Consider the following 24,109-nt stretch of genomic DNA (forward strand, 5'->3'; position numbering starts at 1 on the left):
CACTAATAACAAGCCAAATGCCCTAAAACTGTTAACTAAGAACAGAAGAGCAAATTATTCTTTCATTAGTTACATCAAGTTGCTGCACCGAGGTTCACAACTTGTGGCACATTGTCCGACACTGAAGAAATCAAATGACCAAATTAGACTATTTAATTCTAATCTCGAACCTCGACTGGCCACAAGTATAGCAGATGGCTCCTTGATAAAACCGGCTTAGATGTTTTCTCAATAAAATTATGCAAATTCACTGTGACTGACCTGAAAGCAAATGGATCGAAGAGAGCGGCGATCAAACCGGTAGTGATGATGGGTTTTTACGAACACATCATCTTTCATGTCAGCAAGGTGTTAAAGAGGAGCCATTTCAGACTGCTGGGATGTAGTTTAGGTGTGTGAAGGAGTACAAAAAATGATAATAAACCTCAGTATAGACAATCAATGTCAACATCTAAAATAAAACTATTTGCACAGCATAAAAAACTATAAAACATGAGCCACAAAAAATTGTACATAATGTTAATAACATAGTTGTGTAATACTGTTTTGTATAGAATGCTATATGGTGTTAAATTAATTTTGTTATGTATTTATGCAGTGATTGATGTGATCTCTGTATAGAAACATTTATGAGCCATATCACCCATAACATGTATCTGCTTTATGTATTTAATAAGATACATTTTTTTGTACAGTGCATCTATTCTTATTATTACAGTTTTGCATTGTTGTGTGTGTCGATCGCTCAGATATCATCCGACATTTATCAGCATATAAAGTGATTTATTTTGTTTTAGTGATGTAACGTGACATTTTAATAAAAACAAACAATAAAAATATATTTAAAGTGACAATTGAAGGCAAACAGATGATTTAAATTTTGGCAGCAGTGAACGCATTCACCCACACGGGCCCATACAGCGACAAAAATACAAACAATCTCATCAAACAGAGACTGCTGCCACAGAATCAGCAATACCTGGGAGGAGAGAGAAAGGAGGATGTCGTATTAATCCCTGAGGGGTTGGTGGGCACAGCAGCATACAGACACCAAACTATAAGCGGAGATATAAACAGAAAGTCACAAGAAACGTTGAGCATACTTACCACAAACATTGTCACCCATTTTTATATAAACATAACCTTCATTCCCCCACGTCGTTCCCCAGGAGTTCTGCACAATCCAGTATGGAATATCCCCTAAAACAGACGACATGCATTTCAAGATTTGATTATTTACAGGGTTAAGGATCTCTAGGTGTAGGTGTGCATGTATGTGTTTACCAACTTTACACCACAAACACAAGTGTGTGTGTGAAATAATTAATAGAAAAAATATTGATTGGGAGGAAATTTAGGGTTAGAGTTAGGGTTCTTTAGCCCTTACACACAAAAGCCCCCCTTGGTTAGATGCAGGTCAAGGGGTCCAATTCAGGCCATCTGTGAAATCTAAAGTTGGGGGAGCCCTGTTTCCAAGGTAGCAGGTGATAGTCGTGCTGTGCTCCAAACAAACTACTGTTGTAGAAACATGCCAGCGGTGACCTTGAGATTCATACAGTGTGATTTGGAGTAACGTGAATGGTCACAATTCCTTGTTTAGATTTCAGAGAGCCGACAGACCGCTCCCACATATCTGTGGGACATGTAGAATGACCATGTTTGGGCATGGAGCAATTACACACGGGGTTTAATAGTAACACAGGGGGTGTCCTGCAGAATTGAGGTGGCATCAGACATTGCTCATACCGCTCCCGTCTCTGTTCCCCTCGGCCGAGCACCAATAAACGTCACTGCTGTGTAAAATATCAAGGTCTCCAGCAAGCTTTTTCCTCAGAGTCTGAACTACCCATAACCGAAGATTTCCTTTGCACTGAGGTGTGTGAACTACTACTATGTCAAGAACTAAACAGTGAGATAGCTGTGATAACATTCTGACAACGCAGCTTCTGTTAAAATAACACCTTGTGTCATGAAATTCAACCCTTCAGGAACACTTTTCACACATGCACACAAGTAGTGCACACAAAGACTCAAGTGCACCAACCCAGCTACTCACCGATCACAGCCAATACATTTGCAAAAATAATGGAGTTTTATATTCTGCTTTCAAACGGTCTTTAAGACATTGGTGCTGATGTATTCTAAGCTTCCAAAGCTTAGTAATAAATAGTAAGATAGTGGCAGAATATTGAGAAAAAGATGCAACAGATATTTCACTTGATATAATAATTATAATAACGTAATTTTAATGTTGGCACTCAATAACAAGCTTAATGGCTGTTAAAATATAATTTCCTCTCTATCTCCTTTTCTTTTAGCACTTAATTAGAGGGGATGAGACACTCTGCTCTGTTGCAGCAGCTATTTATGATTAAGTCTGATTAAGACTGGCATATTTTTTTTTTTTTTTTACCAAAAACCTGACCTAGTGCAGCTAAAAATGACTTTTACAGGCCCTAGGGCTGTGAAATTTTCATGACCTAAAAAGGTAAATGCTCGCTCAAGTACAATAAAAAATTTTTTTAAAAATCACTGGTTTCTTTCTTGAATTGGGATTAATTCCCATGCCAGCGTAGTGACAGCATGTACCACTAGTGTTGTATCCAACAACCAGGACAGCATGGTTAGACCATTGGCTGGAGCAGTGGTGCTGGATGATTCCACCCAGGTAATCCTGCCAGCTGACAGCGTCCACGATAGCAGCCAAGGGACCATTCTGTACCAGCTGACCCATCATAGCCTCCTCTTGACCACTGAAAAAGAAGAACAGGAAAACGTATTCTTTAAGCAGAAAGTCTGGTCCTTTGATTATCCTGCTTTATCTGGCATTCACATGTAAATTATACTGGTGAGTTATGAGGTTGTGACTTGCATTAGCATACACATTGTATAGAGGTTATCTCTTAAGTTCAATGTTTCACTAGTGCCTCGTTTTGCACCATTTTTTCTAGATCCACGCGGCACCTCTCTCCACTGCCCTCCTCACCTCATTCCTTCAATAATTTTATCAATTTCTGACTAACTATTAAATTTTTTCCTCATTCGTGAATTGGTATTTTCCTCATTTTCTCTTTTGCACATATGCAGGCACTCTCTGCCACCTCATTTTGTCCTTCCGTCAGATGATTCCTACTGGGGATAGCTGTGATGTCCCTCTCTGCCAGGCTCATAACATATGGGCTATGGAGTCTAGGTCTGTGCCAAAACTATATTGAATGAAGCAAGTTTACACTCCATTCACGGTGAGGTCTTGTCTTGCTGAAACTTTATGATGCTGTTTTTCTTTTGCTGTGAAGCAGTAAAGATCTGGCTTATGAGCCCCTTAACCAGAAGGTTATGACATCCCTATAACCCCTGAGACTCCATCCCACACAAGTGCCCATTTCCAGCAGCTTAATGCACTCAATGATCCAGTACTCTGACCTTTCTGACAACAGGGGCAGGTCAACAGGCACATTTTCATACTGCATCAGTGGATCGTTGTAGATAAAGAAGTCGTTTGGTGGTAACATGACAATGAAATGTACCAGGTTTGAAAATGATTGTTTCTTTCCTTTGCTTAACTTTAAGGTTTTATTTAAGAAATGTATTATTATTATTATCTAAATTTTATTCAATATCATTTTATTGCAGTTTTTTTATCCTTGCTATGATAGCAATACAATAAAAATAATAGGAATTACATATGCATGAGTTGCAGTCACGATCCCGTTCAATATTAAATGAAGAAGATCGGATTCACTTACACTCAAGGTGTTCTTTACTCTGGCCCACAGTTGGACCAGAGCAAAGAACCTTTGTGCTACTGAGCAATCCATGTCTGTGTTGACACAGTAAACACTGTGGTCTGTCATTTCACAGGACCAATCCCTGTTCCCCCTCCTCTGTCCTTGGTTCTTTATGAAAACTGCGTTAAAATTCCATGTCTTTCTACCGAAATATAGCGCTGTTAATTTTTAGCCTTTATTGCTTGTAGACAACTTGAAAAATGTGTCTTTTACCTGAAGTCATGTGCAGTAAAGTTCCTCACAGCAACGCCGCCATGTGACTGAGAGAAAAAGTGGCAGATTTCTGTCTTGGCCTTGTAGGGATAGTCTGACTGAGGCACTAATTTCACTCTGGTCTGGAAAGAAAATAGTTTATCTCAGTGAGTGTGTTACCTGAATACAAAATATCCATCCATCTTGTTTATGAAGGATCCTGGCACAGGCAGTATCCTAATTTATGTTTGACTACAGACAGCAATCTTATTTTACTTGCTGCCACTACACATCTACCTAATTTAAATACATGACAATATTACCTTCATTTTAAAAAGCTAAAATGTAAAACAGCATGGATCCAACTTCCCAAACAGACAGTTAGGGACACAGAAATATGCATCTCCTGTGCATGTAAAGTACTGGGAGATGTGGTTTATTCTACCTTTGTGCTCACTGTAAACCATTGCGCAAGCATATGTTGCATAAGACCTGAAATTATGTAAAAATACACACATACTTTCTCTAGCCAATTCAGAGCCTGGAATGGGGAGCCTCCATTGCAGCCTTGGTTTCGGAAAGAGCAGTCGAGAACCTGCTGCACGCTGAGCTGCACCAGCTGCGAACCGCCTATAGCACGGACGGACTGCATGGCACCAACCACGCTAAATGCCCAACAACTCCCACACTGCAAATGTAAAAATCACAGAAATCAGGAAAAACAAAACCTCACGGGAAAGGTTGGAAAATCATCAGGCTGGAACCAAATTCCAGAATACGGTCATATCTACACGACCCATATGGTAGCCCGAAGGAGACATTGTCACTTTGTTTATTTTGCAAAAGAACTCTTCAGCAGGATAGAGGAACATGATAAAACCCTCAGTAATATCAGAACGTGAGGGTGTTGTGCATGTAGACGGGGTGAGATGATGTGTCCAGTCCAAGTAAACTGTGACTAATTGCTTTCTGCTGCCATCTACTGACAGAAACACCTCACGTATACTGTGTCATGAAGAAAATCTTAATTTATGCCTCAGTTAATGTATCAAGTTTCGGGACTGGGGGTCATTTGAGGCGATCTTGCATCCCATATAGATAACACTGCCTTCCCGAAACCAGCCATTATGGGAAAGTGCATTTTTCCTGCAGAATATTTGCACAGGCGATGGCAAACAGCAAGAGACTCCACTCAGTTCACTTGCTCAGCAGAAATTCCCATATTTATGATGAGAACCTGAGCTCTCTCTGTAAAGATCCATTATTTTGTTGCTGAATATGGTTCCATAGTTTAAAATCAATGCTGAAACCAAAATCGGTCGTTACTGCCTGGACTGCGGGTAAGTGTGAGTATACAAAATGTTAGAACCATCTGTTCTCCCCTTCAAAGCAAAGAAGTGTGCTTCAGTTATAAAAGCGGAATCACGATAAGGGAAAACTGGATCAAGAATACTTTTTGAGATGAGAGAGGCTTGATACTTTGTGTCTTTGTTCACGGTATTACATTTTGTTTTCTGCCTATCCACCCATGTATCTGTTGTGGAAACTCAGGCCAGGCAGGTCCAAAGACAAAACAGGAGGCAAAAACTGTGAGCAGGAAAACTGCAGCAGAGCAGAGTGGCCGGTGAGTGTGGTCATCTACGGACTCTCCCAGGAGTGGAAAGCCTTACCTGAATTTAAGACAGTAAATTATATGTTATTGTGTTGGCTTTAACCGGTGCGGGACAGGTCTCTCCCCGGGGACAACAGCTTTACAGTGAAAATATCATCGCCGACGGCAAATTGACCGACTAAAAGGATAAAGGACGAAAGGAGCAGGAAGTGAACCGAGGACAAGCAACAGCTTCATCTCACTAACCTTCTCCCCGTCCATGTCCCCAGGTTCACTGTGCTCTCTTCGCAAAAGTCACACTTAATGGCTTACTTTATCATTTTCCCTCCTCTTTTCCTTGACCATTATTAAAGGCCCCCTCAACTCAAAAATATGGTTTGGTTACTGTTACTTCACTTGGATGTTTGACCTTTAGTGGGCAGAATGATACATGTGCTGAGTTTGACACTGGAGGGCTGTTCTCAAATTCATCTGCTGGCGGGGGGGAAACTTTCTTGGTGCTCACCTTAAATCTGTTTGAGATGTGCATGTCCAATCGTGACTTTATGATATCTGGAAGCCTGTGAGGAAACTTGAAGCCTCCATCACGCACACACACACACCTCAAATGGACTTTTTAGTGAAGTAGGAAACATCACATGTGCAGTAGTTATACATTTAAAATGAAAAATATTTGCACATTAATAGATTCTGGAATTTTCAATGAGGGCGAAGGACTAGATGTAATTTTTAACAAGATAATTTACACGTTTTTGTGGGAAAAGCACAGCAGGCACAACTTATTATTCCAAGCAGAGTATCTTTATAGATCATAAAATATGCCTGCAGGGAATCTTATATAAATGGCTATTCATCGCTACAGCTGAGGCATTGAAATATTTATCACTGAAAATCAAAAACGTTACATCTAGTCAGAAGTGAAAAGCAAGTAAAACATCTATCAAGGACCAACATTATCATTTTGACTGTTATGGGCACATTTACACAGTAGATATCCAGGTTGTCTATCACCCACCTGTTTGTTAAGACATAACGTGAGTGCTTATTTGTTAATGATGAAACGATTTGATAAGAAATGGACATTAATTAATCACACAGCTGTGTCTCAGTGGGGTATCAGAATCACAGTTAGGTTAAGTATTCACACTACAAGGAATCTGCCTTGGTATGTTGCTGCATGATCAAGAAACACAAAATATAAAATGGAGATATTTACAACACATTCCCTACCTGGCACTATATTTATCATCTATCTGTGTAAACCTTACCGCTTGCTGGTTCTGGACCGGCGCCACCACTGCTTTGTCCCTCCAGTCAAAGTTGGCTGGGAGCCCCTCTGTCTTCAGGCCAGAGAAGAGAGGAGCTCTGTCAGCACTAGCTCGCAGGTAGAGATCTGCGGATGATAGATACAGTTCAAAGTCATTCCTGGATACAAAGATTCACGTAAACAACCGACGTGCAGATTCAGCCCGGTCATCCCAGGGGTCAGCGAGTTTAAAAACAATCCACAGGACGGGTAGAAAATAAGTGAATGCATTTCAACTGAGGAAGCGCCTCAAGTTGTGAAGAACCCGTAACTGTCCTAATCGACTAATTCAGTCAACTATAAATACATTGCATGTGCCTAATTCTGCTTTTTAAGTTACAATATACGACAAAACTTCAAATTACCTCTAAATTCCCTCTGTGAGAGGTCAGAGAACTGGTTGATGCCATACTTAGCAGACTGGGGTGATGTAGAGAATGAGTTTAAGTATTCATGCCGTTCTGTAGCATTCTGCAAAAAAGCAAATGACACATTAGGTGTGGTAAAGTTAAGTTAGTCTTAATTTAATAAACATGAGTGAGTCTGAATTACAACCCACACGTTATCTCTGTATTTGATCACTAATTGGTGGAGGAAGGGAACTTCAAATACTGCATTTGCACTTTACTTTACATTTCACATTTCAGTATTGTACATTTTACTGCACTGCATGTATCTAACATAGTTATCTGATACTTTACAGACAACCTCCATCTCTACAACATTGTCATGCTGCCCAGATGTCAATGCTTCAATAATGACACTCCCAGTATTCTGTGCAATACACACATACATATGCATATTTTATATACATTTATATTTTTTGTCATATATTTGCACGTATTTCTATATTTTGTAATACACCTCGCGTGTCTTTGCACTAATTCTGCTACCGACACTTTATGTCTGCACCTTTTCTGTCTCCCCTGTTGCTGTAACAAGTAAATTCTCATCTCTTAGCTCTTGTTTATTTCAGTGAACTTTGTAAAGCACTGTGGGCTATACAAAATAAATTGAATTGAATTGAATCTTATCCCTTAATATAATAATAATCCAGTCAGTTTCCAGTTTATCACCTAGCCAAAGTGACTGCAGTCTAATTCAACTACTCTACAATTAAAAAATATCTTTATATGTGCAACAGTGTCCACAAATGGTAAAACGTGCTGTCAAATTAGCACAGCAGGAGTGATGCCTAAAGCAACTTTGATTTAAAGTTCCTTAACATTAGCTCCCATTAGCCACCAGAGGCTACTGGCCCTGCATTACAACACACAGGAAGGGTTTCTCAGTGTTTGTATTGCTTATTAATCCACCTTTTCACTGCTTATAGTGCTGCTACTTCTTCACACGTGAGTATGTAATCTGCATTGCATGAAGTAGAACTTGTGATTGATTATTATTACATGTTATGAGTGAACACAAACACACACACACACACTGTATCCAATAAATCACTTCCTTCCTTTACACAACAGGTCGGTGTGTGTGTGTGTGTGTGTGTGTGTGTGACATTTGTTTACAACGTGATTGTCTGTCAGCTGATGTCTCTACACGTCTTCCCCTCCTTCTTCTCCTTTACCTGCACACACAGGCTGAGCTCCTGGCTGCTGCCTTCACACACGCGGTGCAAAGAGCCGCTGGGCTTAGTCCGGTTCACATGTGTGCAGCAGAGAGGAGAGAGCAGCGCGGACACGGTCACCGCGGCGGCTAAGTACACACGGCCGCCCCTCATGTGGCCGAGAGACGCTCAGGTAAGTTGAAGACCAGCAGTGAGCGAAGAGGGAAGTAAAAACGAAAGTGGTGTTGACGGAAAAGGTGTGGGGTCTACCGCGCATGCGCAGCGAGCAACGAGCGCTTCCTCTGAAAGAGAAGGTGAAGCACCATTATCAATACATTCATCAAAACAACTCTATTTAGAAATAAATAAAAGGTTTAGATACATAAATTAGTTAATAAATAAACTATGGACTAGAACTAAGTTGTTCCAATCAATTCCAAGATTTGTCAATGACTTTTGCACCCAAAAATAAAACAATCTGTTGCTCAAAAGTTGGACTTGACTGAAGCCAGATTTTTGTCCAGTGTTCATAAACATTAGGTTAATTATAAAACTGTGGATTTCACAGCGTTTGTGGTTTTTGTTTTTCCTTCCTCTGCGTTTATAGATAGATATAGATAGATAGAAATACTTTATTGATCCCTAGGGGGGAAATTCTGGTGTTACAATAGTAAAAGTGACCACCACCATGAATACAAACAAATAAATAAGCAAAATGAAAATAAAAATATACAAAGTGTAATATACACTATTATACGTTTCTGTGGGGTTATACACCATCATGAGTTAAAATGTAGGAGGAAATGAATTCTTCCAAATATTTTTAACCTCGTTTATCCAGAATTAAATACTATCAGGATGTGAAATTCAAGCAAATCACATGCTACAACATCATACACAAATATTATTATACACCAATTAAACTTCAAAGAATGGGACATATGAAGGATAATTACTGCTGGAGTTGTCTCAGGTACTTTTTTTTTTTGTTAGTTCGTTTCTCCTTTCAGGAAACGAGCAGTTGAAAGAATTTGAAAGCAGTCACATAAAAACCACTGCTAGAATCTCCCCAGCTGTGCATAACTGGAGACAGGTATGTCCTACCATCAGGTACATTTAAACAAAAAAATTGGCCTTGGCAGGCTTTATTGGTGCTTCGAGGATTGATCTCCACCATTAAAAGAGCCAGACAACGCCGTTTTTTGATGAATGGTTAAAGTTAATTAGGGACGTTGCCCCTTTAAGCTGTTCATCACAAGGACTAATAGTTACCAAGGGAAGTTTTATGAAGACTGGTCTAATTTTTTTTAACGTCCATGAAGAGAAAAAAGGGATTGAAAATGTTCCGACCTTTTTAAACGTGCTTCTTCATTTATATTGAACTTGTGGTATTTTAATTTAGTACATCCTTCTTTATTGGTAAAAAGCACTTTGTACTTTTTATTTTATTTCATTTTCTTATTAATGCAATCTTATTTTATTCATTTGTTTTAGACTGACTAGTGCCCTGATCTGTTTTGTTTTGTTTGCTTTGTTAATTGTTCCTCACTGAATTATTGTAATGTGTTGTATTATGCTGTTTATATATTGGGAAAACATAATCAAAAAAAAAAAAAACTAACAAGATTTGCACAAGCAAATGTTATTTTTTCAGTCTTTTTAAAAATCTCAATGATCTAGACACTATTAAACACTATCATGAGTTAAATTATTTGCATCTGTGACTCAAACAGATGGCGTGCTACTGTATCTAAAGTTTATTTTGTATAACTTGTGAACACACACAGACACACAGCCATGCCTGCACACATTAAACACTAACATTGTTGTAGCTGCTCTCAGGCACAGTAGCAGCTGCACAGCATTTTTTTTTTTCCAGCCTCTACTTTGTCAGGATCAGCCAACCAGTCAGTACACTGGGAGAAAAAGTAGGCTACTCTCCTGCTTTTTGGAGTGGCATCTGATCCTGCCCTCATCATAACTAAGGACCCTCTGTAACGTACCGGAGGAAATGTCAGACCCAACAGGGGAACTCACCAACAAGCCCTTCGCGGCCCAGTTGTCCAATGTTTACTTTAGCATCTTGGCACTGTTCTGCTTTAAGCTCTTTGTTAAGATTTCTCTCAACTTGCTGGCATACTTCTACATTGTTCGTGGGAACCGTAAGGAGGCTGCCAGGATATCAGCAGAGTTCTATGATTATGGTCAACAGCACAGTGAGTACTCAAAAACATAAAAAAAAAAACAAGCCTTAAAGAGTTGGGTTCTTTGTTCCACACACTGCCTCGTTTTAAGCATTTCTATTTGTGTGTTAAAGCCAAAATTCGGTGTAAGACGTCCTCACAATACAACTGGGCTTATACTATATGCTGAGCAATATGTTTGACCTCTGGCGTGGAAGGTCACATGTAGAAAATATAAATGTTGCTTCCTTTAAAATCAAGTTAAAGTGCTCCCTGCTCACACACAACTACACACGTACTCACAATTTCCGTGTTTACAAATGAGCTATAAATACGGCATTGCTAATCCATCGACTATAACAGACATGAAGTGCATTCACATGAATACATACTGTAGATAAAAATGATAGTCTACTTTTCTTTCATTAGCCTAATAGCTTCTTATAAATCCTGAACCGTACATTCAATATTAAATGAAGACACTGTAGGCTGGCAGCTCTTTCTCTCTAATGTATTAATAGAACGCAGTCATGATATCCACCCCCCCCGCCCACCATCCTGCCCTAGTTTCCATTCCCAGCTATGCAGTGCACCCTTTCACACTCATGCAGCAACCAAAACAACAACCCCACATTCCCAGGGACAGGCACTTCGAAGGCACATTCGGGGGGGAAGAGAGACACGACGACAACATAATTTGTATCTATCATTCAAGGGGATGTTTAATTTAAAATGGACCCACTCCATGGAATACTAATTAGCCAAGCTTAGAGTATCAGTCACAGTCCTGTAGATTGGGTCTTCCTTATTCTAAGAAATCTGTTTGATGTCTGTGGCTGGGTCTTTTATGCCCGTATTTGAAACTAATGTCAGTCGAGGAAAATAGGCTGTATGAATAAAAGAGATTGAATGTCATAGAAAACATAAAGATCTTTAGATCATTCAAATGGAAGAAGGTGAGAATAATGATAAAAACGTGTGGAATGCATCGGCTGTTATTCTGGACATCGACTCAGGTGTGCTTAATGACGGCCGCGGCCACTTTCTCAAGTCGATGTTAATTTGTCATGTGGATAGAGTGTGGATGTGCCGAGTTTACTGCAGAAGGACATTTCAAGCAGTTAGTCACGTAGCAATATGCTGCCGCATGCATTAACTCTTGGGAGATGAGGAGCTAAACTAGACCTGAAAAGGTCGTAGATAAACACATCAAGAGGACAGGCAATTGATGAAGTCAGGTTTGTGGTTGGGATTTCATTAAGTTGACACTAAATAATTACAATATCATAAGACATGATGAATAAACACGATTTAATGATACAAAAATGTTAAGGTACTGTATGTAAAATAATAGAAAAACAAGTGTTTTCGCTGAATACTTTCTATTCATTCAGCATAAAATACTAAGTATATTACAACCGAATCTGCAAACAGTTAAATGCATTAAATATTTTCTGCACAAATCTACTGTGTATACCAGTACTTCCTTGTCATTATTACTCCAGGGAAGACAGAATATTCGAGTGTGTAATGCACTGTAGAGGTTCTCACTCTTATCTTCTTTTAGTGTTACTAACTTGGGATTTGAGGCTTTTTCTGCTGTTGCAATTATCGTAAATGTCTCTTGATAAGAGCAGCAGCCTTATAATAATAAATGGAAATGGAAGCTGGCACTGAATCCTTATTCTCACTGCAGGATCCTGGGCGGACCGCTCACCCCTCCACGATGCTGCGAGTCAGGGCCGCCTCCTGGCGCTGAGGACCCTCATTTTACAGGTGAGGAGAGCTCAGTCCCCTGGGAGAGCTGTGTGCAGATGTCCCCTCATCTGTACACACTCGTTCTGTTGTAACCGTCCCTGGAGCAATTCAGTTTGTCTCAATGCTTTTGTAGACTCCCGGTTTAGAGGTTGAGGGAAAAGAGGATTGGATGAAGTAAGGAGTCACTGGGGTTATCTGTGATATCTGGGATTAGCAGTAATTATCTCACTGGCACCTTCCAAAACAGATGTTTTATTAAATGTGTCCATCTGCACCTCCACGAGTTCTCAACACTCATTTTTGGCATTCACACAATCAAGCCGAGGCTTTAATATGTTTTCAGAATACCTTCTGCTATAACTGGCAATAACACGGCATCATCAGACTAACATGACATTGTATGATTAGATTAATATTGAAAAACTAATATCTAATGGGAGGATGACATTGTCACTAAACTTGTTAAAGCCAAAGTTCACTTTTGGCCATTACTGGTTGCTTATAATTCTGCTGTGGTACAAGCAAACATTCAACATCTGGCCATTAACACACACTCTCAGAGTCCAGTGAAAAGCTGACATGTTTGTGCTAGCTAAGAACACCATGACTTAGACTTTGATAACACAGCACTAAAGCAAGTAATTAAGTTTTGTTGCCGTACAGCACAGAAAAATCATAATATACAGTATTACATTACATTGTATGCAGTAATGAGGGAGTCTACAGAATTGCTGATCAATGGCATCAAAGGCCTGTGCTACAAGAAAGTAGGCCATTTCAGCAACAAAGCCAACAATTCCTTGTTCTTGGCTCAGACCAGCTCATGACAAAGCTGTGATGTTATTACAGTATTTCACAGTCGTTCATTCTTTAGCTCTTTAATTAATTACGAGGCTTATTAATCTCTATTGTTCAAACGTGGCTGCGCTGTATAGTTTGTCTTTGTCATCCAACGACAGCCATAACTGGGGAGGATGGGTTGATGTCCTTGCAATTCCTGGTGTTCACCAATAGAGGTTGACAGAGGTCACATATTGCTTAATGCCCCATATAATGTTTAAATGTCAGTGGCTGTTTGATTCTGTTTCCAGGGTCACAGTGTGAATGTTCTGACTATAGACCATGTGACACCCCTTCATGAGGCCTGTGTCGGAGACCACGTCGCTTGTGCCAGAGCTCTCATTGACGCAGGAGCAAATGTAAGTCACGTATTGGCCTTCGTCATCGCTGTGCTGCACAGGTCAAATGTCGTTTTCACGGCTGGGAAAATCTGGGTGGGGTTAACAAATGAGAAATGCACTGCACTTTTTCTACAGTCACTGTAGAGCTATTAAGTTGTTCTTCCCCCAGGCTGTTGCTATTAGTCAACTTGCATGGTTAAACAAGGCCTAAAAATAACAATAAAAACGTGTTTACAGGTCAATGCTTCTACAATTGATGGAGTCACCCCTCTGTTCAATGCCTGTACAGTGGGCAGTGTGGCATGCACTGAAATTCTTTTGGAAAATGGAGCAAAACCCCAGAGCCTTGTATACCATCCCTCACCGATCCATGAAGCTACAAGCAAAGGTATACTGTGACAAAATATCCGCATATACGGCAAAATACATCGACTAATACATCAGGTAATTTTCTGTTGATGTTTTGAATAAATCGCACAGTTTAACTGTTGTGAGGCAGCTGTCAGAAGTAAGCTCAGGTTTAAAGGCAATTAATTTAAACAATTAACCCAATACCAGTTCTATTATATTTATTATGATATTCAAAATCTTGACATTACAACATTACCACTCGCAACCTTTTATTTAATATACCATGAACCAATATGTCCTTTCAACTCTGTTAATTACAGCTCACTTAAATTGGCTTTATTGGCATTAGCACAAATAAAAAGCAAAATATCATTTGAACAGTATGAAAGACATTAAAACTCTTTAGTTAATTGCATATACACTATGTACAGCATATCCTGTCTTCAGTGTGTGTTTGTGTCCTTTCCTAGCAGACCTGCACTGAGCCTAAGCTTTAAAAATACATCATCGTGACCCGTGCAGACAGCTTGGAGAATTATCTCGCATTGTCACTTACTGATTGCCGTCTTCATGCTCCATTACTTCCAGGTCATTATGGTTGTGTCGAGGCTCTGGTGACTTGGGGGGCAGATGTGGACATGGACATTCCTCACCTGGGCACAGCGCTCTATACAGCCTGCATCTGCCAAGAGCTGGAGTGTGCCAGGAAACTCCTGAGGGAAGGTCAGCTCGCAGCACAGTGTGGATCTTTACATCTTCATACAGACACGTCACACACACAGATACACAAGTACGTTTACAGTGCACTGACAAGGAAATAAATACAGTACACACACACACACGCACATACGAGTACACAGTGGATTTTAAAAGCCTCTGAAAAAGCATTTAGACCCTTTAGACAGGCAAAAACGCTACATTAAAACAAAGAGTAATGAAATTATTTGAGGCGAACAGCTCTTTAAGCGCAAATTTGTTTGGCCTTATCCTTGATGTGCTTTCATTATTCCTGATGAAGAACCTAATTACAGGTGACATGACATGACATGGCATTTCTAGCACAGCATCAATAAAACAGCTTTATTTTTGCCATTTATGTAAATTGTTGAGGCGATGGTAACGGCAACAGCAGCAGTAGGTGTTAATCGGTTCTTTTTTTCCCCAAAACTGCTGAAAGTCTCTCTGTAGAGATCATATGAGGACAATTCAATCAGAGGAAGCATAACATTTTTATCATTACTTTGTACTGCTCCTGCCCTCACTAATGCAGACACACCACGTGTTGCAATTTAAGTAAGCAGCGACACATTATTTGTATTCCCACATTGCTCGCTACCTTTGATTGAAAGTAACAAGTTCACATCCTCACATTCATTCTCTCAGGGCTGTTCAAAGTCATTTCTGGGAAATGAAGGAAATTGTTCGCTAGAAAAGGGCAGCTGAGGGAAGGCAGGTACATACAAACTGTAAATTGTAAGAAAATACAGCCGCAAAGGAACTCCTGGATCACAATATGCAGCAACATATTGATGATGATTTAAACCGAGAAAGTTTGCCACTGTGTTTTTCCAACTGGACTGCGTCTAGAATGGATAATACAAGTTGTCCTGCATACAGGTGCGAATGTACAGAAAGGCAGATCCCTGGATTCACCCTTACATGCAGCAGCAGAAAAAGACTGCACGGCCGTGGTGAAGCTGCTGCTGGACTTTGGTGCAGACATTAACGCCAGGAACACGGAGTTTCAGAGGCCAGTAGACGTGGCTCCGCCCAGCAGTCTAACCGAGGGCTTCCTGCTGCTCTACGAAGGTATCAGAACACCTGCAACTTGTATTTGTAGCCAACTACAGACGTGTGCTATGTTTGAACATCTCAGTCAAAAGATTTAACCCTTTCATGCATGAATTATGATAACCTCAGTCAGGAGGAGTGTTTTCAATCATCTTTAGGCATGAAAAACAAGATTTGAACTTTGAAATTTTATAAAGATATATTCACATGTCCAGTAGTTGAAATGTAGCTAGTGATGCATGATGTACAATTTAGTGGACATGTGATTAATCATAATTTCCTCCCAATATAAAATCAATACTTGGAAAATGTAGCAATTGCATGACTCCTTAGATGTTACTGGATGTCCCCATATTTTTCTTACCTGCATAGGTTTCTTTTTATAGAAGGTTTGAACAGAAAAAAAATGAGCAACTTGGTGTTTCTGTCTGTCTGTCGACCATCTTGGCTTCACTCTTTTATTTTCCACTTGCAAAGGCTTCCCACTGGGTAGCAGTCAGTGTATGAGATGATGCAGTAGCCTCCACTGTAGCGGCTGATGTGCAACTATGCCATCAAAACTCGTGCATATACAAGAAAACAGCTTTTGAATAGCTGTACACTGTAGTGACCTCTATGCATGAAAGGGTTAAAGGTTGCACTTTTACTGTCCTTCTGTCTGACCTTGTCGCATGGCATTTCTGACAATGCTTTTAGAAGTAATCTAACGTTAGGGTCAATGTCTAATGTTTCATCGTCTCCTTTGCACAGCGACACCACGTCTGCTCAGCCAGCTGTGTCGTCAGTGCATCAGGAACTGCGTGGGCCGCGACAGACTCCACCTTCTCTCCCACCTTCCTGTGCCCAACAGGCTCAGGAGCTACCTGCAGTACCAATGACACGCAGAGCGTCCAAACCGTCAGCCTAAGTGGGACTTAAAGAAGGAAGCCCTGGTCACAAACAGCACTTCAACTCCATGAACTCTTCTTACCTTTAATTTTAACCTCCAGTCAATACAATAAGAGCAATTCATTGAAATTAGTCACACAGCAGACTGTGAGTAGCTGACAGTACCAAGCTGTGTTGAACTGGTCTGCACCACATGTGTGATCGTGGACCTGGTTGAATGTAAGAGTTTACAGGTTTAGCCTTCCCTGGGTAAATTATGGTCAAAACATATATTATAGTATCATTTGCAAGTCAGGTTTGCCGTATTTAGAAGATGCCTTAATAGTTGCAATATCTACCAGACAGTGATGCACTTAAAATAATATGATGTCATCTATGTATGTGAGTGAGTAGTAATAGTTTTGCATTTTATGTATATATATATTGCATTGCACACTACTAGATGATTAAAATTGTTTTGAATCTGCTGCATTCCAAAACCTGTTTTCTTTGTAAAATACGCATGCAGGCCGTGTTGGTTAATTGCTGGGAGAATTACTACTGAAAAGTTTTTGAAAGCAGTTGACAAGTTTATATGTAAGCACTTATTGGAAAGTCCCAGATGGGGGTAGGTGGAGCAACAAGTGGCGGAAGAGCAGGTAATGGTGATCACATAGAGCTTCTAAGACATGATGAACATAGATAGATAATCATTTCAATACAGCAGCGGTGTGAAGTAACATTTCATAATACTTATATTTCTCATTTCATGGTGCCTGCATTGGGGAAAAAACACATTTCATAAAGTCTTATTTTTCTAATTAATACCGTGTATTGGTGGTGAGCATTAGCATGAATTTACAGCATTTCCTTGACTAAACTGTGTGTTAATGTTACATCCTCAGAGGGGCAGCAAACCGCCCCATCTGTCTGCGTGCTGCTGCAGGCGCACTCACGTTAACGCGGCCTGTCGTTGCCATGGAAATACAAACAGTCTCCATCTTTAAAAGGTGGTCGAGTTAACTCGGGACGGGCTTGAATTCACTGACTTGTTACACGGTGACATGTTGTAACGGTGTTGGTGTGTAGAGCTGGTCAGGCAGCAGCATGTCTCAGCCACAGTCTCCCATAAAGACCGGACTGCCGAGAGATGCCACCAAATGGCTGCAAAGCCTCGAGCTGTCATTTTATCCGAAGAACGCGCGCAGGTAAATAATTACTTTAATTATCACTTATTAACTCACTCACATTATACAATTCACTGGGGGGGAAAAAGGCGATTTGCAAGGTCAGTGTTCAGGCAGGAAACCGGCACAGCGTTGAGTAGTTAAAAGAAAACTCAGTTAAACCCAACTAGTTAACCATCTACACTACTCACCAAAAGTTAGGGATATTCGACTTTCAGGTGAAATATATGGAAAATGTAAAAAGTGAATGCTACAGTGATATTATATCATGAAAGTAGGGCATTTAAGTAGAAGCATGCAATGGTCATTTCTTCATCTTAAACAATTTATTGAAAGAAAATCTAACAACAGTGGTAGGTATACCACAACAAAACATTTTCAGTGTCTCAATAAATTGGGATGTGGCCAAAGGACGTCCACTCCTCTCCTTTCTGTGACTCTTCCAGTCTCTGTATCACTGTTCCAACCTCCTGATGACACTCTGTGACCCTCTAAGCTCAGTGAACACCTCCGTCTGAGGACTTCCTGTTTGAAGCCTCCAGTGTTGAGGTGCTGCTGATCAACTGTTAGGTGTCGTCTTGGTCTCATGATGTCAGAATGTGAACAGCAGGATGAGGAGGACTGTTTAAATACCAATTCTAACTGAAGCAGGAAATGTATTGGTGGATTCATGGATCAAACCTGTTGTGAATGTTGCTGTTAAGCTTCTTGTTAGAGAACAGCAACTTGTGCAAAAAGTACTGAAACACTGAACAGTTGGACATGTGCATTCAAAGGTTTAGAGAAGGTCACATTAAGTTCACCTGGAAAGTTTAGAATGCATTTAAGGTTCATCCTGAAACTTCACCTGAAAGCTGAATATCCCTAACTTTTAGTGAGTAGTGTATGTGTTAATTTGAAGCAGGCGTTGAAATGTCAGTGCAGTTGAAACTAAAGTTAACCCTTGCTGGTTAAATGGCCAGAAATTGTAAACCAAAATTAACCAGAGCTGCAGGATCTACTTTTTTTTTTTTGCCATGTTACTGAAGTAAGTGCAGAAATACTCCAAGTAAAAGCTCTGCAGTAAAGCTGTGACTAAAGTACAGAAGTATTCAGCCTCAGGATCTACTCATGGTACCCAAAGTAAAAGTACTCATTGTGCAGAGTGGCCCATTTTAGAATGATATATGTTGGATTATTGGATCATAGTTATTGATGCAGTAATGTTTTCATGGTTTTAAATGCTGCAGCTGGTAAAGGTGGAGCTCATTTTAATGTATTTTAATAGATTTTATAAATTACTTACTGCATATTGCTGGGGAAGCTTGTGAATTTCCCCCTGCGGGCTAATATAGCCTCAGTGGTATGATACTAGCATCAATTATTTATTGATTCTATCTTGTATTGTTAATCTGAAGTACAGTGGAGTAGGAGTAAAAAAAAAACAGCAGAAAATTACTCAAGGGAAGTACAAGTATCTCACATTTGTACTTACGAACAGTGCTTGAGAAAATGTAGTTACTTTCTTCCACTAAATTAAACCTACTGCTACTGCTCCACATCTATCCGTGTTTCCCCTCAGTGTCACGTCATAATAACTTCAGGAAAGATGTGATTGTGTTTTCCGTGAAGTTGCCCATGATAACATACAACATAACGGTAGCAAAAAAAAAATAACAGGCTTATGATGAAATGGTAAAAGTAAGATATGAGCAGAATAATTATGAATCACAGGGCAGATCAGAAGAACAGTGGACCATAAATACACCGTCCCAGGAGGAGTCGTCCATCTAATGCTGCCAAGACGGCAAATTATTCAAAGTGGATCTCACTGCTAGAGTAAATATACTCAGTCTTCTCTCCCTACTTTTTATATTTCCAGAGATTTTTCCAATGGTTACCTAGTGGCGGAGATATTTTCTCGTTATTACCCCCAAGACTTTCGAGTGCACTCATATGACAAAGGAACATCACTTTCTGCCAAACAGAGGAACTGGAGCCACATAGCGAGGGTAAGAGCAGGGAAATCTAAAAGTATAATGAGCAGGGAAGAAATGTCTCTTCAGTTCAGTTGTTATGCGGTTTAAATGCATTTTCAAGGTACACTATGGTTTTTTAATAGCATTTAAATTTCCTTTTACAGGTGTAGATTACTGAATTAGCATTAGAATTGGCTGTGCTTTCGGGTGTCCGACCTAAAGGTTGTCATTTCTTACTGTACCAAGCCACCACACTTTCTATACCAAAGACCCATTAGAATATTTTTTACCTGCATGTATTTAAGGACATTGTTATTTCGAGCCTGATAATCACAAAAAGCTGTTGTTGTCCAAGTCTTTACAGAAGAAGAATCTGCACCTGACAAAAGAGGTCATTGATGGAGCCATCCACTGTAAACCAGGAGCAGCTGAGCAGTTAGTGCGGGACGTTTACACTTTTTTAACTAAGCGGAGGTAAGGGTTGATTGGGAGCAGGGCAGAAAATAAACACAGGCTTCGATAGACTCAGATTCATCAGCTACCGTCTCTCTTTAAACCAGGCAGGCCACAAGGTTTACATATCATCATATATTACCTGAAGGTTAGACAAACTAGTTATTCTAATCATTTTGCTTTGTATCGTTTTTATTTAGTCAATATTGGTCCATTACAAATGTGCCAGTACAGCACTTAAGTGTATGTCTTATTAGCACACGAGTTTCCCAGTGTTGGCGTTCTTTTGCTTGTTTAGCGGTTTTGCTTTGCTTTGAGACATTATGACAAAAGCTGAATTGTTTGGCTGGTATACCTCTGAGGAACGCGTTCGATGTTACTACACGCACAGCTATACAAGCGTAGCCTTCCTGTAACACTGTCACAGGGTAGATTGCTACATTTGCAGATTTCTTTTCGTACTGAAGTTGCTGGAAAGGTCAGAGGCACTGCTATTACAACTTACATACACACCAGTGCTTAGGTTTCCACAGCTTTTTCCATAATGTTTTCTACATCTCACATAGACAAAGAACAACAATATTTGATCCCAACCAAACGGCAAAACTATAAAAGAAAACGATGCTGGTCTGTTGGTATACAGAACATTTGCACAATTAAAAAATTGCATTCACACAAATGCAAAACATATAGATTGAAACAGAATCTAGTAGGTGTTCTAATCTAACCAAAGTCTCCCTTCGTAGCATCAGAGACGTTGAGGCCCTAGAGTCAGACATCTCTGACCAAGAGTATCAGTCTGTGCCCACACTGACCCGCTGCAGGGCCTCCAAGGCCACCAAGAACAGAGGGAGGATCACGGAGATCACGGCTCAGCCCGACATCAGCACTCACCAGAGGAAGGAAGCGGTCATCCTCCCGAGGCATGTGGAGCATAAGGCTGCAGAGAGGGTTCTCAACCCCGGTGAGTCACAGAGCAGTGATACTGAGTGTTTTGTGGGGGCAAATAAAGGGTGCTATTGCAATTTTTTTTTTGTATTTTTGGTCCGAATCATGTCATATGTCACACTGATGCACTGTACATCATTAAGACAATGCCGCAAGCGTAGTAAGTCACAGGGACTGACAGGGACTGACAGAATGTTGGCGTACTGAATTGATAATATGAGGTTACATAGAGGGACTTCGTGATGTGCAACACGGTGAGGTGTGGTTACAGCTTATAAGTCTCTGATTGTGACAGAATTTGGCCAATTTTGACAATTTCATTGGTTTGGTGACAGGATGTTTTCAAGTGAAGTCTAGCCTGGCCGAGCCGGCAGTCACCACTCTTGTGCCATCAAGCCGCAGCGATGAGTGCGTTGACAGCCCTTCATCACGAGACACTACATCAAGTGTCAGGTCTTACATTCTCTCTCAGCAAGAATGGACAGAGAATATTGCTCCCGTAGGCCCAATGAGCTCAAGTGCATCATTTGGGTGTCGCAGATTTGAATGATTTTGGCAAATCCTGACAAACTCCCTTTAACAAAGAGTAACTTTGATAAGTCAGTGCTCATTTTCACATTTTCTCTGAGAGGCAGCACGCCATTTGAAGGCTGTATTAAGGATGCAATGACAAATGGTAACTTGTCAATATGAATTCATACTGTAAGTGAGTAAAGCCACCGTGTTTTGTTGCTTCTTCCCTTGGTGCCAAATAACTTTGTGCAAAGAATACATTCAATGTATTATTGTGGAATGTAATTGCAGCTGCACTTTACTCATCTTTTTTTTTCCCGATGTCTGCTGTTTTTAGAGTCGTGCTCCTCGTCAACATGGAGTGGAGCCGCCGTTTCCTTTAAGGAGATCAAGGTGTGCCAGCCTGTCAGGCGCTCCCTGGTTAAAAATTAAAAGGAACTAGGAGATCTGTGCTCTATTATTGCATTTGCGTGCACCACGTGATGCATCGTTCTTTACAGTTATTCAAAACATAGCTTATTTTCTATTACACCACACAAATATTGACTTGAGTATGATTAGTTCTTAAGACAGATGATGTAACTGTTTGTTAAGGCTTATGTAATGTTACAGTCCCTCTTATTGTGCTTGGACAATGTCTGTTTGTACCAGTAGGTGTCAGCATTGAGTCATGTGCAGAGCTCTCCTCACCACTGATGTAAGAGTGCCATTGACAAAAAAAATGACACCAATGAATCCATGTATGCAGCACAAATTGACTGTTTGTGTTGTTTTTCTCAAAGGCTTGTCAGAGTTTCTTCACTCATTACTGTGCATCCATTTTCCTGTCTTTACCGTCACTGGGTCAACAGACAGGCCTAAGAAATGATCAGTCACCTGCCAAAGGCTGCTAAATTTATGCTGTACTTCATTACATTCACTGTTGTAGGCACCACTTTAGATAACCAATCCTGAGGACTGATTCCTAAATTGGTTTGCTAGACTTGGGGAATAAGCAGTCACTGTGACCATGTAGCCATGGAAGCTTTTTTCTGTATTGTTTCTCATTTCATTATTAATGAAATTAATTAAACATTTCTAACACTTGGTTGAATAAATTTCAGCACCAAAGTGGACTGGAGTGTCTTTATTTTAGGAATATTGAATGATGACTCACTGGAAGTGACTTTCAAAGGTGTCGATGACCAAAGGCTAAAGATGTTACGCTGTTTTTCTGTGAATGCAAAACCTTGCCCGTGGTAACATTAATCAAATGTGAGTCTTCATGTGCCATCTAGAGGCATTAAAGCTAATGAATTTTGATTTGAGGGGGATAAGTCTTGCATCTGTGTTGATACAATGGCTGTATAGCTGTGTCCTTAAGTCCAAAGGTTATGAAGGCGTTTTAAAAAAAAATGTGTGAGATAATGGGAGGGTGTATCAATTCACTCACAGTTCATATAGTGGGAGAAAAAGAGAAGACGTTCATGCTCAGCTTCATTTCTAAGCATCTTGAGGGCCCAAAGATCACATTTGTTGACTCCTTTAGTTTTAATATAGCTCAGTCTCGTATTTTGCCAGAAAACTAAAGTCTAATTTTAACAACAGCTTCTTACAACTTAATGCAAGGTGCATTTAGATTTGACGATAACAAAGTTAAGCTAAAATATTCTTGACCTCATGTTATCAATTCTTGATCTTTGGCCCTCAACTCGGACGGCACTGTCAGCATTTACAGAATTGTCTGATGGTGTAAGGTTACATTGTTTTCCAGAAAAAAACATTCCTGCACACACACTTTTCACCTCTGCATTGATTATTAAAAAGAGAGTCGATGTTTCGGGCAAAAGGACCTTTCTCAAGACATTTCCATCACACAGTGGCACAGTGCTTTAATACAGCCCATTAAGCACTCTGCTTAAAAGCATCTCATGGGCTGGACTAAAGCACAGTGCTTCTTATCTTATTAGAGCATCTTATTTAAGCACTGTGGATCTAATCTACTTGTCCTTTAAAGTGTTTAGTTGTCTAACATATTTAGACCACACTGACATTCTGGAAAACCACAGGTAAACAGCCATGATCATCTGTGGCTGATCAACATTAAGATTTTTGTACCTTTTTGAAAATGTATTTCCTGCTGCCAAAGCCACTCAGATTCACTTAGACTGAGATCACTCTGTAGGCCCCAAATCTCCAAGCACCAGTGGATGTGCAGAGTACAGTACAATTGAGCTGTGAAGCTAGTGAAAAACGGATGACAGGATGATAAGTGTTTCTGGCTGACTGCCTGGTTTCTCATGTGGTCTAAGAGCCTGGGATTTCAATAGAGAGATAGTGCAATGCTGTAATGATATGATCTCCACAGCCTCAACAGACTATTGACTACAGACGACTATTAGATTTATTGCTGCCATAGAAATACACCAGAATTTGACTCAAACTGTTGTGGAAGAGGGAAGTGGGTCAACTGCAACATTG

The 24,109-nt window shown here is 40.1% G+C and overlaps 3 protein-coding genes across 3 annotated transcripts; 2 read left to right on the top strand and 1 right to left on the bottom strand.

The window, feature by feature from the left end:
* Positions 1 to 748: 748 nt before the first annotated feature.
* On the bottom strand, positions 749 to 8,633 carry ctso (cathepsin O). Its single transcript, XM_070836430.1, has 8 exons — positions 8,481 to 8,633; positions 7,264 to 7,369; positions 6,861 to 6,985; positions 4,501 to 4,668; positions 4,002 to 4,123; positions 2,590 to 2,753; positions 1,108 to 1,200; positions 749 to 979 (listed from the first exon to the last, which is right to left on the bottom strand). Exons 1-8 carry the CDS (start codon positions 8,631 to 8,633, stop codon positions 945 to 947), a joined length of 966 nt encoding a protein of 321 aa, XP_070692531.1. The 3' UTR covers positions 749 to 944.
* A 1,610-nt stretch (positions 8,634 to 10,243) lies between these two features.
* On the top strand, positions 10,244 to 17,047 carry asb5a (ankyrin repeat and SOCS box containing 5a). The gene is made up of 7 exons (XM_070836744.1): positions 10,244 to 10,675; positions 12,339 to 12,418; positions 13,492 to 13,599; positions 13,819 to 13,969; positions 14,521 to 14,655; positions 15,550 to 15,741; positions 16,474 to 17,047. The coding sequence occupies exons 1-7, from the start codon at positions 10,471 to 10,473 to the stop codon at positions 16,599 to 16,601; spliced, it is 999 nt and encodes a 332-aa protein (XP_070692845.1). The 5' UTR covers positions 10,244 to 10,470; the 3' UTR covers positions 16,602 to 17,047.
* A 649-nt stretch (positions 17,048 to 17,696) lies between these two features.
* spata4 (spermatogenesis associated 4) lies at positions 17,697 to 22,081 on the top strand. The gene is made up of 5 exons (XM_070836431.1): positions 17,697 to 17,798; positions 19,639 to 19,768; positions 20,091 to 20,209; positions 20,935 to 21,152; positions 21,987 to 22,081. The coding sequence occupies exons 1-5, from the start codon at positions 17,698 to 17,700 to the stop codon at positions 22,079 to 22,081; spliced, it is 663 nt and encodes a 220-aa protein (XP_070692532.1). The 5' UTR covers position 17,697.
* The last annotated feature ends 2,028 nt before the right edge of the window (positions 22,082 to 24,109 follow it).

The sequence above is a fragment of the Pempheris klunzingeri genome, chromosome 9, assembly GCF_042242105.1.
Source record: "Pempheris klunzingeri isolate RE-2024b chromosome 9, fPemKlu1.hap1, whole genome shotgun sequence".
NCBI lineage: Eukaryota > Metazoa > Chordata > Actinopteri > Acropomatiformes > Pempheridae > Pempheris > Pempheris klunzingeri.